This window comes from Heptranchias perlo, chromosome 17 (assembly GCF_035084215.1).
Source record: "Heptranchias perlo isolate sHepPer1 chromosome 17, sHepPer1.hap1, whole genome shotgun sequence".
Taxonomy (NCBI): domain Eukaryota; kingdom Metazoa; phylum Chordata; class Chondrichthyes; order Hexanchiformes; family Hexanchidae; genus Heptranchias; species Heptranchias perlo.
Window position 1 is genome coordinate 6,137,469 of NC_090341.1, and position 13,709 is coordinate 6,151,177.

General features: G+C 51.6%; 1 protein-coding gene across 2 annotated transcripts in view; it reads left to right on the forward strand.

Annotated features, from left to right (window-relative positions):
- Positions 1 to 12,178, forward strand: part of LOC137334008 (plexin-A1-like) — a 438,331-nt gene extending 426,153 nt beyond the window's left edge. For both annotated transcript variants that reach the window (XM_067998406.1, XM_067998407.1), the window contains exon 32: positions 12,011 to 12,178. In XM_067998406.1, coding sequence (XP_067854507.1) covers positions 12,011 to 12,106 — 96 coding nt within the window. In that variant the 3' untranslated portion in view covers positions 12,107 to 12,178. The remainder of the gene's footprint in view (positions 1 to 12,010) is intronic.
- The last annotated feature ends 1,531 nt before the right edge of the window (positions 12,179 to 13,709 follow it).

A 13,709-nucleotide genomic window follows, 5' to 3' on the forward strand; every position in this document is an offset into this window, starting at 1 on the left:
GGGACCTTATTGAACGACGGGACCAACAGTCCTTAACCAAAGAGATTTAAGGATTGATAAAGAAACAGGGGAATGAAAGAGAAGGAAATCGGGTGAATTAAAGTCAAATCAGGTACAGAAAGAGAAGTAAAGAGAGGGAAAGAAAGATGGTCTTGAGAGAGAAAAGAGGCACAGGAAAAGTAAGAAAATGATCTAAACATTTCAGATTTGAAGTTTTTAAAATCTCTGAAAAGAATTTGCTACCTGCAGGAATGAGACTCAACAGTTTACATTGTTCCCTTTCTGGGTCAGAGAGGTTGATTGGCATTGAATTAACAATTATCACATCGTTAAAAGGGTACTTTCTGCGGCAAGTTTAATGGGCAATTAATGTGCAAATCCAGCAAGTTCTTAAAAAAAATAACAGGGAGGCTAAGGACGAGGTGCTGGCCGATTTGTGCGTTAATAACGGCGTGCATCGTCAATACATCCTTACTTTTCCAGCAAGATTTGGTCCATTCTGTAGACTAATACATACATATTCTAGTTTGGGGGGAGGGTTGGGTTTCATAGAACTATAGAAATTTACAGTACAAAAGGGGCCCATTCGGCCCATCGTGTCTGTGCTAGAGCAATCCAAAATTAATCCCACTGTCCCGCTCTCTCCCCATGGCCCTGTATGTACCTTTGCTTCGAATGTGTATCCAATTTCCTCTTAAAAGATGCAATGGTCTCTCCATCAACCACTCCCTGTGGCAAAGAATTCCATACTCCAATAACGCTCTGCAAAAATTTTGTTCAGAAAATAACATTTTGGGATACAGTATCTGAGTCATTTGATACCCTGACATGTGGTGAGTGTAACGTGCTCGGGAGGAACAGGTGACTTTGGACCTATGGTTCCCAAAGCTCTCCACCACTGGGGGGTTTTCCTCGCCTCATGTCTGGGTCTGTTGTAGACTCATTGATAGAGATTGATTGCTAGGATTAGTCACAACTCCATTATCGTTGTATCATTCGATTACCAGGATGGTAGAAGGCGAACTAGATGGACCATGGTCTGTCTTTGTTCCGATGTACCCTGTCGCCTCCCTCTCTCAGTGATAGTTTTGAATTGACGACTTCTCACCACTGACTCCCTAACCAGAGGAAATAGTCTTTCCCTGTTGGCCCAGTCAAAACCCTTTAAAATCTCTTCTTGGCCTCTTCTATTCCGGTGGGTCATTGGACAGTAATCAAAAGCCGGGAACCACTCTCATTTTATCCCTCCCTTTAGCCAGTTGAGGCCCACTTATTTTCCCCCCATCCCATCCCAGCCAACTCAGCACAGTCTGGGGATCAAACCTCCTGATCCATATGGCTCAGTCCCACTCTGGTCAGCACACTTACCCGAGTGAGCCAGTGGGGATCACGTGGAGTGCAGTGGTCTTGGACGCAGTCGAAAGGAACGTAGAATCATAGAACACAGAGGAGGCCATTCGGCCCATCGTGCCTGTGCCGGCTCTTTGAAAGAGCTATCCAATTAGTCCCACTCCCCTGCTCTTTCCCCATGGCCCAGCAAATTTTTCACTTTTAAATAGATATAAACTTCCCTTTTGAAAGTTACTATTGAATCTGCTTCCACCACCCTTTCAGGCAGCGCATTCCAGATCATCACAACTCACTGCATGAAAAGAATTTCTCCTCATCTCCTCCCCTGGCTTTTTTGCCTATCTACTCTATCAAAACCCCACCTGATTTTGAACACCTCTATTAAATCTCCCCTTAACCTTTTCTGCTCTCGGGAGAACAATCCCAGCTTCTCCAGTCTCTCCACATAACTGAAGTCCCTCATCCCTGGTACCATTCTGGTAAATCTCCTCTGCTCCTTCTCCAAGGCCTTGACATCCTTCCTAAAGTGTGGTGCCCAGAATTGAACACAATACTCCAGCTGAGACCTAACCAGTGATTTATAAAGGTTTAACATAACTTTTGCACTCTATGCCTCTATTTATAAAGCCCAGGATCCCGTAAGCTTTTTTAACGGCTTTGAATGTTGGGAATCAATCGGAAAGCTGGCAGTCGACGCCCCCCCCCAATCTTCAAACTTCGATTTACGTGCCTCTTTAACAATGTGATCTGCGTTTAGGTTATCAATTGAAACACGTGCAGCTAAAGGTCCTACAGCCATTCCAATCATTTGTTATCACTCGTCGCCCATAATGAATAGCTTGAGTCAGACAAGTGTGGAGCGTAAATGCCAGCATAGACCAGATGGGCCAAATAGCCTGTTGACTCTATTTAATTCTATGTAAAAAAAACCACACAAAACGGCGAGCGATTGTTGTATTGTCTTGACGAATAATGCTGTCCATTTTGAGAAGGAGGCCTTACAGGATCTCCCCTTTTCATTATTTTTAAATTCGTGTTGTCCCCCCAATTATTTTTCACTCTTGTGCACAACACGAACCAAACAACAGCGGGGTCCTAGTCGCCCCGCAGGATGCCAGGCGCCCCTTATCCGAGAATCTAACGCTGCTTTGTGTTTCTGGGGCCCTTGGCGGCCCGTAACCTGCCTGCGAGTACTCCGGTTCGTTAACTGAGTGCGAAAGGCCATCGAGCAATATTAGTGCAACGCCCTCGTTCTCTTGTCCGTCCCCCAACCCGAGATGGTGTCTCCCAAGAGAAAGAAAGAAGGAACTTGCATTTATACAGCGCCTTTCACGACCTCGGGATGTCCCAAAGCGCTTTACAGGCAATGAAGGACTTTTGAACTGTAGTCACTGTTGTGATGTAGGAAACGCGGCAGCCAATTTGCGCACAGCATGATCCCACAAACAGCAATGTGATAATGACCAGATAATCTGCTTTGGTATTGTTGGTTGATGGACAAATATTGACCAAGACACCGGGGAGAACTCCCCCGCTCATATGCCATGGGACCGTTTATGTCCACCTGAGAGGACAGACAGAGCCTCGGTTTTTAACGTTTCATTGGAAAGACGGGAGTTTCAGCCAAATTTTGTGCTCAAGTGTCTGGAGTGAGATTTGAACCCAAGACCTACTGAGAACACCACCCACTAAGCCACGGCTGACGCCTAGAGTAGGATGTGTTTGAATATTTAAAAGGGATTCTGACGTACCTGGATGCCCTCTGCAATAGGGGGAGTGTGAAATCGGCTCGGGTGGGCAGGGCGGGGGGTGTCGGCTTTCTCTGTCCTGGAGACTGCGCGGCACATGCGATGAGCACGGAACGGAGCTCGGCCAGGCGATGCCGCCGTTGTCAAATATCTCCCGAACACTCCCCCGCCCAGGCTCGCAGGTGAAGAATGGTCACTTGGATACACGACCCCTTGGAATCTCTCGGTGTTTTTTCGAGATGATGGTTGATTTAGCTGCTGCCTGTGTGTGGGAATACTCGAAACTTTTTAATCATCACAGTGAACATGAGAACGTGAGGTGAAGCAAATTGCAGGAATGAGTGTGGAACAGTGGGATTTCTGCAGATTTCATTAGAAAGAGTGGATGCTGGGTATAGCGTCGGGGGGTGGGATTTCAATGGGCAATGAGAGAAATAAATGAATAATTAGCAGGGCTGCTTGAGGTGGTTTTACTGCTCACGTGCTGTTAAGTGCAGATTGTTGGGAAATCTCTTCTCTTAGTTCCTTTCCTTCCTGCCCCCTTCATGAGCCATAATGTCTCTCTGTCCGTCTCCCCCCCCCCCCCCCCCCCCCACTGTCCGTCTCCTCCCCGCCGTCCGTCTCACCTCCCCCCGCCGTCCGTCTCTCCTCCCCCCGCCGTCCGTCTCTCCTCCCCCCGCCGTCTGTCTCTCCTCCCTCTGCCGTCCGTCTCACCTCCCCCCGCCGTCCGTCTCTCCTCCCCCCGCCGTCCGTCTCACCTCCCCCCGCCGTCCGTCTCCTCCCCGCCGTCCGTCTCCTCCCCGCCGTCCGTCTCACCTCCCCCCGCCGTCCGTCTCACCTCCCCCCGCCGTCCGTCTCTCCTCCCCCCGCCGTCCGTCTCTCCTCCCCCCGCCGTCCGTCTCTCCTCCCCCCGCCGTCCGTCTCTCCTCCCCCCGCCGTCCGTCTCTCCTCCCCCCGCCGTCCGTCTCTCCTCCCCCCGCCGTCCGTCTCTCCTCCCCCCGCCGTCCGTCTCACCTCCCCCCGCCGTCCGTCTCACCTCCCCCCGCCGTCCGTCTCTCCTCCCCCCGCCGTCCGTCTCACCTCCCCCCGCCGTCCGTCTCTCCTCCCCCCGCCGTCCGTCTCTCCTCCCTCTGCCGTCCGTCTCTCCTCCCTCTGCCGTCCGTCTCTCCTCCCCCCACCGTCCGTCTCTCCGCCCCCCGTCCGTCTCTCCTCCCCCCACCGTCCGTCTCTCCTCCCCCCACCGTCCGTCTCTCCTCCCCCCCCCGTCCGTCTCTCCTCCCCCCGCCGTCCGTCTCTCCTCCCCCCGCCGTCCGTCTCTCCTCCCCCCGCCGTCCGTCTCTCCTCCCTCTGCCGTCCGTCTCTCCTCCCCCCGCCGTCCGTCTCTCCTCCCTCTGCCGTCCGTCTCTCCGCACCCCCGTCCGTCTCACCTCCCCCCGCCGTCCGTCTCTCCGCCCCCTGTCCGTCTCTCCGCACCCCCGTCCGTCTCTCCGCCCCCCGTCCGTCTGTCTCTCCTCCCTCTGCCGTCCGTCTCTCCTCCCCCCGCCGTCCGTCTCTCCTCCCCCCGCCGTCCGTCTCACCTCCCCCCGCCGTCCGTCTCACCTCCCCCCGCCGTCCATCTCTCCGCCCCGCCGTCCGTCTCACCTCCCCCCGCCGTCCGTCTCTCCTCCCCCCACCGTCTGTCTCTCCTCCCCCCGCCGTCCGTCTCTCCTCCCCCCACCGTCCGTCTCTCCTCCCCCCGTCCGTCTGTCTCTCCTCCCTCTGCCGTCCGTCTCTCCTCCCCCCGTCCGTCTGTCTCTCCTCCCTCTGCCGTCCGTCTCTCCTCCCCCCACCGTCTGTCTCTCCTCCCTCTGCCGTCCGTCTCTCCGCCCCCCGTCCGTCTCTCCGCCCCCCGTCCGTCTCTCCGCCCCCCGTCCGTCTCTCCGCCCCCCGTCCGTCTCTCCGCCCCCCGTCCGTCTCTCCTCCCCCCGTCCATCTCTCCGCCCCCCCGTCCGTCTCTCCGCCCCCCGTCCGTCTCTCTGCCCCCCTGTCCTTCCGTGTCTCCTCTCCCCACCCCCCCCCCCCCCGTCTGTGTCTCCTCTCCCCTCCCACCCCCGCCCGTCTCCCCTTCCCCCTCACTGTCTTTCCCCCCCCCCCCCCCCCCACTCTCTTGTGCTGCATGTATAGCCCACTGCTACAGCTGGAGACGAGCCAAGCCCATGTTGGCACCAGTACCCTCATCATGGAGACCCATCTCAACAATGGCTTCCTTCGATGCCACTAGAGGCAAAGTACAGCGACTATGACAAACAGAAATGGCCACGACGGCTGACACCGGCCACTATCGTGTTTTGACCATGGGTGGACCGTGCTTTCAGCCAACCAGCGAGGGCCGCCCCTTCCTCCCACCCCCCACCTCACAACCAGCAGATTAAGATGAAAGTTAGACACATTCTGTTGTTTTAGCCCTGCCACCGTTGCTGTGAAATCTGCCTCGCAATTTAAGTTACATAGACATCTCAGGGGGGCCAGAAAATGACTAGGTGACTTTTGGGGGAGAAGGAATTGTTGGATATGGTGAGGGGGTGCTGGGGTCCACCGTGTACCAAAGCATCAAGTCATCAACCTACACCCTCTTAACTCCTGCAGAAACGCAGACTTATCCCCCACCGTCTCCTACTGCACCTCATTCGTTCTCAACACCTCAGTACCATGGAGCTCCTCATCTCCCTCGGTCAACATTCCCTCCTACGGTCTGCGGGCTGTTAAAACCCAAGCTTGGCGACAGCTGCCCACCGCTACATCCTCCACCCCATCTTCTGGCCTATTCGCTCCAACTGTGGTGGCGTCCTGCCCGATGGACCTCGGCCCTTCTCCCAGGTTCCTCAATCATCCCACAGGTTCACCAACTCAGCCTCAGCTGCTGTTGACGGTGGGGTTGGTGACCAGAGGTCTCTCTTGACAAGCTGGGGCGGAGTTAACAACGAGTGACACCGTCACGAAGGGATGATCAGTGGTTGACTACAGGGAGACAATACAGTCGGAACGTATTCCAGCCTCTAGTTCACTTCAGAGGCCTCCATCGTTCTTTGTAGAATTTCTGCACTTGTGGGGAGTCCAAAAGTAGAGGTCACAAATATAAAATAGTTGCTAATAAATCCAATCGGGAATTCAGGAGAAACTTCTTTACCCAGAGAGTGGTGAGAATGTGGAACTCGCAACCACAAGGAGCAGTTGAGGCGAATTAGCATAGATGCATTTAAGGGGAAGCTGGATAAACACATGAGGGAGAAAGGAATAGAAGGTTATCCTGATAGGGTGAGATGAAGTAGGGAGGGAGGAGGCTCGTGTGGAGCCATGGACCATTTGGGCTGAATGGCCTGGCTCTGTGCTGTAGTTTTAACGTAACGCGATGTAAAACATTCGCGGCCTTGAGGTTATGTTGTGCGGTGATAAATAAGTTGACCCTCCGTTAGAAAATAGACAAAGGGATTTGATTAGTGCTTTCAGCGATCACACACTAATCCACACACAGGGTCTTAACATCTGTTGGGTACGGTAGCATAGTGGTTATGTTACAGGACTAGTAATCCAGAGGCCTGGACTAATATTCCCGAGTCATGAGTTCAGGTCCTGCTAGGGTAGCTGGGGAATTTAAATTCAATTAATTAAATAAAATCTGGAATTAAAAAAAAAGCTAGTATCAGTAATGGTGGCCATGAAACGACTGGATTGTCGTAAAAACCCATCTGGTTCACTAATGTCCTTCAGGGAAGGAAACCTGCCGTCCTTACCCGGTCTGGCCCATGTGTGACTCCAGACCCACAGCAATTCTTAATTGCCGTCTGAAATGGCCTCGCAAGCCACTCAGTTGTTCAAGGCGGCGGCTCACCACCACCTTCTCAAGGGCAATTAGGGATGGGCAATAAATGCCGGCCCTGCCAGCGACGCCCACATCCTGAGAACGAATAAAAAAAAATGGCCTTTGACTTTCAATGGCGCATGTTCGAGAAAGTTTTTTAAATTTAAGAATACAGTTAGAATTATTTTTCCTTGACATCAGTCATGAGAAACAGGAGACCAGCTGACTAAAATTGGTGGCTTAGGACAAGGGCGGGCATTGTACAATATGCTAATCAGCTGATGAACAGTACAGTTTGGAGAAGGGTTCCAGTTAATGTTAATCGAGTGAATAATTCATGGCTTTTTGTTCTGAGAAAGGGATAATATGAGTGAGTTAATTAGGAGAGACCTGGATTAGTCAGGCAAATTCCTACATTACAACAGTGACTGCACTTCATAAAGCACTTCATTGTCTGTAAATTGCTTTGGGACGCTCCTGGGGTCGTGAAAGGCGCTATATAAATGCAAGCTCTTTCCTTTTCCGTCCTTATTGGTGCAGCTCCCGGGAATAATTCTGGCTCGTTTGATTCCGCGTCTGTTTGCTTTTTCCCCCGCCTATTCGGAAGTTCTGGCGTTGCTGTTCCGCGGACGTGGTCGACCCCTCCTCTACCTCGCCCAAGCAGCCGCTCTCCGCAGTGAGTGCCCCAGGGCTATTTGGCCATGGAGGGCACTTCCTGCACACTTCTCAAGAGGGGTCTCCGAATCGGGAGCAGGATCCCCTGGTTGACATATTTCCACTTCCACTGGTACAGCAGCTGACAGAATTTGGGCTCTTTCTGCTCGGCATTCCTCGGGGGAGGGAGGGATGGTCAGGGAATTTAGTCCAGTGTTTCTATCAAGGAATTGCTTCAAGAACTAGCTCTATAATATCCTCTGAACCTGGAGCTGTGGAATCTGCCCTGTTGTTGACCTGGGATCCCACAGCAACAGAGAGGCAGCTATAGACAAGATGTGCCAATGAAAGTCTACAGCCATGAAAAGACCCTGTGTGTGGATTAGTGTGTGATCACTGAAAGCACTAATCAAATCCCTTTGTCTATTTTCTAACGGAGGGTCAACTTATTTATCGCCGCACAACATAACCTCAAGGCCGCGATTGTTTTACATCGCGTTATGCTGAAACTACAGCACAGAACCAGGCCATTCAGCCCATCGTGCCTGTGCCGGCTCTTTGAGAAAGCTATCCATTTAGTCCCACTCCACCCCCCACCCACCCCCTGCTCTTTCCCCATAGCCCTGTAATTTTTTCCTTTTCAAGTATTTATCCAGTTCCCTTTTGAAAGTTATTATTGAATCTGTTTCCACCGCTCTTTCAGGCAGCACATTCCAGATCATCACAACTCGCTGCGTAAAATATTTCTCCTCGTCTCCCCTCTAGTTCTTTTGCCAATTATCTTAAATCTGTGTCCTCTGGTTACCGACCCTCCTGCCGATGGAAACAGTTTCTCCCTGTCTACTCAACCAAAACCGTTAACGACTTTGCACATCTCTATTAAATCTCCTCCTAACCTTCTCTGCTCCAAGGAGAACAATCCCAGCTTCTCGAGTCTCTCCGCGTAACTGAAGTCCCTCATCCCTGCTACCATTCTGGTAGATCCCCTCTGCACCCTCTCCAAGGCCGTGCAGTTGTTTGAATGGTTCCGGTTTGCGGGTTCATTTCGCGCTGGCCGTCGGGGAAGGTCCACACGGGTCAGGGAATGAAAAAAAATCACATCGCTGGCCTGAGTAGGTGGGCTGAGGGCGCAGAAATGGTGGCAGTCACCTTGAGTGGCCCCACCCCATTCACCTTTACCCCGCTGCGAGCTAAAGTCAGTGCTACAAGGTAAATGGCCCATGACACCAGCACCGTCATCTTCAAGTTCTCCTCCAAGTCGCACACCACCATAACTTGTAAGGAGTCTTACAACACCAGGTTGTAGTCCAACAGCTTTATTTGAAATCACAAGCTTTCGGAGCTTTCCTCCTTCGTCAGGTGAGTGTAGGGTTCCGTAAATGCACAGCACATATAGTCAGAGAACAATGCCTGGTGATTACAGATAATCTTTCCAACTGCCCGTTATCACACCTCGGCAGAGATATAATCAAAGGAGAGGATGGTGTTCAGACAGAGAAACATTACATCCAAGACTACTGAATACACAAGCGGTCAGAACACAAAGACAGAGAGAGAGACCCGAAAGGCAGAGAGAGAGAGAGAATGACCAGATGCATTAAAAACAGATAACTTTTTTTCGCTGGTGGGGTTACATGTAGCGTCACGTGAACCCAAGATCCCGGTCGAGGCCGTCCTCATGGGTGCGGAACTTGGCTATCAATTTCTGCTCGACGATTTTGCGTTGTCGTGTGTCTCGAAGGCCGCCTTGGAGAACGCTTACCCGAAGATCGGAGGCTGGATGTCCTTGACTGCTGAAGACTCCTTACATTTGTCCACCCCAGTCCATCACCGGCATCTCCACATCACCATAACTTGGACATACATCCCTTTGTTCATTCATCGTCGCGGGATCAAAATCCTGGAACTCCCTACCTAACAGCACTGTGGGAGAACCTTCACCACACGGACTGCAGCGGTTCAAGAAGGCGGCTCACCACCAACCTTCTCAGGGCAACGAGGGAATGGGCAATAAATGCCGGCCTCGCCAGCGACGCCCACGTCCCTAAGAATGATTTTAAAAAACACAGTGTTTGCTGTTGATATTTCCAGTTGGGCGAGAGGGGGATGTTTGAGGGTCTCTGCTTTACTGAGGAGAGGTCAAAGACACCTGGTACAGAATTACACTTGCTACATTGCTGCACTTGTGGGTTTGAGTGGTATTTGTGGTAGCCCATGGAGGTCTGATGTGAGATGTTTCGTCGGCACAACCTAAGAGGCAACACCTGTGTCACTGCTACGGAGGAAGGACGAAACAGCGGTTGGCCTAGCCGTGCCAGGGTGACGGCTGGTCGTGGGGTTCTCTCCCGCGTTTTGCCAAATGGCGAGTTTCCTATCTTGGCCTGGGTTCCTGAGGGAGGAAAGGGCGCAGAGCAGAGGTGAGCCACTAGGGGCGAATCTACCCAAGCTGCTTATGGAGCAGCCTCTTTACACCGTGACATTTTGACAGGGAGGGTGGGTGAGCTGTTTCCCAAGCTGGGGAAACCAAAGATGGAACAGAGAGGAACTTCAAAGGCTAAAGAAAATAAATTGGAAGTGGGAGAGGAAAAGAAGAAAGAGAGAATGCTGCAAAAAACTAAAGGGGCCCTTGATGCAGTCCAAAGTCCTCCACATCCATTGAAGTAGATTATGAAGTGAAGCCACCTTTGATTGAGAGGCATGTGCGATAGACAATTTGCACAAAGCAAGATCCCGCAAACAGCGAATAGCCAGTTGATCTGATTTTGTTGGGTGTGGGGTGATGGCGTGAACGTTGGTTAGGACACCGGGGAGAACTCCCTGCTCTTCAAATAGTGCTGTAGGTCACGGGAGCAGGTAGACGGAGCCAAGGTTTAAAGTCTCAACGGAAAGACGGCACCTCAGACAATGCAGCACTCCCCTCAGTACTGCACTAAGTTGTCGGTTTAGTTAATACCCTGGGGTGGGGCGGGGCCTTGAGCTCTGAGCTTTTTGACTCGAGAGGTGAGGGGTGATGCCAATTGGAAATGGATAGAACAAAAACAAAGCGCTGGGAATCTGAAATGAAAACTGCGACGGCTGGACGTGAGTGGCCTGATCTGGAAGTGAAAGACGGGTTGTCCTTTTGGGCGGGTCCTTCATCGCCTCAAGACTTCCGGAGAAAGTTCTTCTGATCGGGCAGCTGGAAAAAGTTAACCTGTGCTCGTCTCCTCTCCTACGCAGTCCAGGCCTGCTGTGTCACCTCCAGAATATTTTCTGCTCTTCCTTTTGCAATGGAAGCCCGCACACCAAGTGTAATCTGTAAACGGGAGTCTGAGGCTGTCATTAATCAGAGGCAGCAGTGCGGAGAGGCTGTTTGTCTATTGGAGGCAGGACCCGTGGAGATATTGACGGGCGACTACTGAGTGCTGGAAACAGTCTTAATTACACCCGCGCTAAATGCAATGATTAACTTAACGAAATGGTTAATAATGCGTCCATTCTTCTGACTGAGCGCAGACTTGACAACCATTAGGTGCTTAATTGGAATCCTGCCCGATCAGCAGACTCCGAGCTGTGGTAATGACTCGATTTAAAATATCGAGCTGCGCGGAATTCCCAGTCGGCACTTCCGACTTGAAAGGAGGTAGTGGGGTGGGGTGAGGGTGGGGGTGGGATGATGCCCTGCGACACGCACACATCTCGGGGACAACGTTGGCGCAGCGCACCCCGATCTCACGGCTGCTTTGGAGGCGGCCACGAACTCTGAACGAGCTCTGGGTGATCCTCGCTTCAGTGAGTGAAGCTGTTCACCGTATCTTTCATTTGACTTTCCCAGCGTTGCCACTGTGAACTTCTCTCTCTCTCTCTCTCTCTCTCTTGCTTCTTACTAATTAGACAGATGCAGAGCTGATGGCTGTAAAGAGATTAAGTACTTGCATTTATATCACGCCTTTCACGACCTCAGGACGTCCCCAAAGTGCTTTGCAGCCAATAAGTTACTTTTGAAGTGTAGTCACTGTTGTAAGGTAGGGAAATGAGCCAATTTGCGCACAGCAAGATCCCGCAAACAGCGACGTGCCAATGACTAGACAGTCTGTTTTTAGTGATGTTGGTTGAGGGATAAATATTGGCCCCAGGACACCGGGGGGAGAACTCCCCTGCTCTTCTTTGAAATAGCGCCGTGGGATCTTTCACATCCGAGAGGGCAGACGGGGGCCTGGGTTTAACGTCTCATCTGAAATACGTCACCTCTGACAGTGCAGCACTCCCTCAGTACTGCACTGGGAGTGGGACTTTGACCCCATGAGCTTGTGACCCGGGGAGGCTAGAGTTGTACCCGCTGAGCCACGGTGGACACACGGAGAAATAAAGAGAACAGTCCTCCGGACAAACTAACTAATGATTCTTTTGTTCCCCCCGCCCCCCCCCATCCTCTTTTTAGATCTTAACGACCCTGGAGAAGGACGAACAGGCGAGCAGGCAGCGACTGCGGAGTAAACTGGAGCAAGTGATTGACGCTATGGCCTGCAGCAGCTGAGACCAGCCGGGGGTGGGGGGGATAAAGAGGGAGGAAGGGGGGAAGAAAGCTCGGTGGCCATCCAGTGACTGGAGGACTGTGTGTGGGTGGGTGTGTGTGTGTGTGGGGAGGGGGGTGATGGAGGGGAGAGAGATTGGGGGGGGGGGAGAAGGTGAATCAAGCAGTGCACATTTGGTCCGGTGGGATCAGGCTGCGGCACGGATTTCTACAAATCGGCGCATTTCCCCCCCCCCCCCCCCCCCCCAAAAAAAACCCCGGGGGGGGGTCGCGAGACCAGGGGGAGGGGAGGGGGACCGAGACGAAGTGACCCTGGGACATTTTTTTTTCCTGGACTGCTGTTCCCTCAGGTCTCCTCTAAGAGTTAGTGTTACCGCTAAATTTGCACAATTTACAATTTAAAAAGAAAAAAAAAAGAAAAAAAAATGGAAGAAAATAAAAAGCGTTTCCACTTTGAAAAGATTGATCTAGAAACGAGTTCCATGAGCGTTGATATTTCCATATTTCCGAAAAAGGGTTGTTCTGTGCCATGTTTTGATTTGAATGTTTTTTTTAGTGAGATACTTGTTAGTTGAAACTTGTGCTATAATTTAAATGTAACATGCCTAGTGACTGAAGGTTATAAAATGGTGATATAAAGGTTAAAACAAAAAAAAAAGGGGGAGGAGGAGGAAATTATTGTGAAGAAACAGGCAGGAAAGAGAGAGAGAAAGAGAGAGAGAGAGAGAAAGAGAGAGAGAAGGGGCCTCGTGGGTCACGATGACGGTGAAGAAATTTTGACCGTGAGTTTTTTCCGAATCTACGATTGGTGCAGTGTTCCTCTTACTGGCATCCGGAGTGTGAGGCTGTGAAGGGGGAGCTGGAGGGTTTTAAAAAAAAAATCAAAATGGCTTCTTTTGCCGACGGTAGTCATTGCCACAATGATGAGGACGAGGGGGAAAGGTCAGGTCTGACTTGCTCCTTTTAAAAGGTACCATTTTTTCTTTTGGAGTTTTACTTTCTTCCTTTCTCTTTAAATGTTTTTTTTTGTGAGCAAGAAAGGGAGGAGTCATGGCTGTATTTTGTGGATTGGCCGATTATATCCCTCCCTATTGCAGGGTCCTAGGGTTTGAAAGGGGAAGTGCCTTCACCTTAATTGTGCCATAATTTCAAAGTGTTATGAAAGAGACGATCTGTACATTTCTCTCCATCATTCCTCCTTACCAGGTTTTGTGCTTTAAGACTGCTGGTTCTAGGCAGGTCAGGGAGTGGACATTTTTGTACGGGCCTTTCCCGTAAGACTTCACGAATAGGACGTGCCGCCAGCCACCTGTTGATGTCACTGGAGCCGACAGTCCCAGCGTGGCATCAAGAAAAGTTCGACACAAAGTGTCTGCCCCAAACTGCCTCGAAGCAGCAGTTCTGAACCGGAGACACGGTAGCTAGGGGTGACACCAGATAGCTTGTGGCTATCTTCCTTTAGGATTGCGGTGTAGTGCACGTGAACCAGGCACGGTCATCGTGGTCAGGGTATTCCCAAACCCAAAAACCCGTGGGTGTCAGCCGTGGCTCAGTGGGTAGCAGTCTCGCCTGAGTCAGGCGGTGGTGGGTTCATGCCTCACTCCAG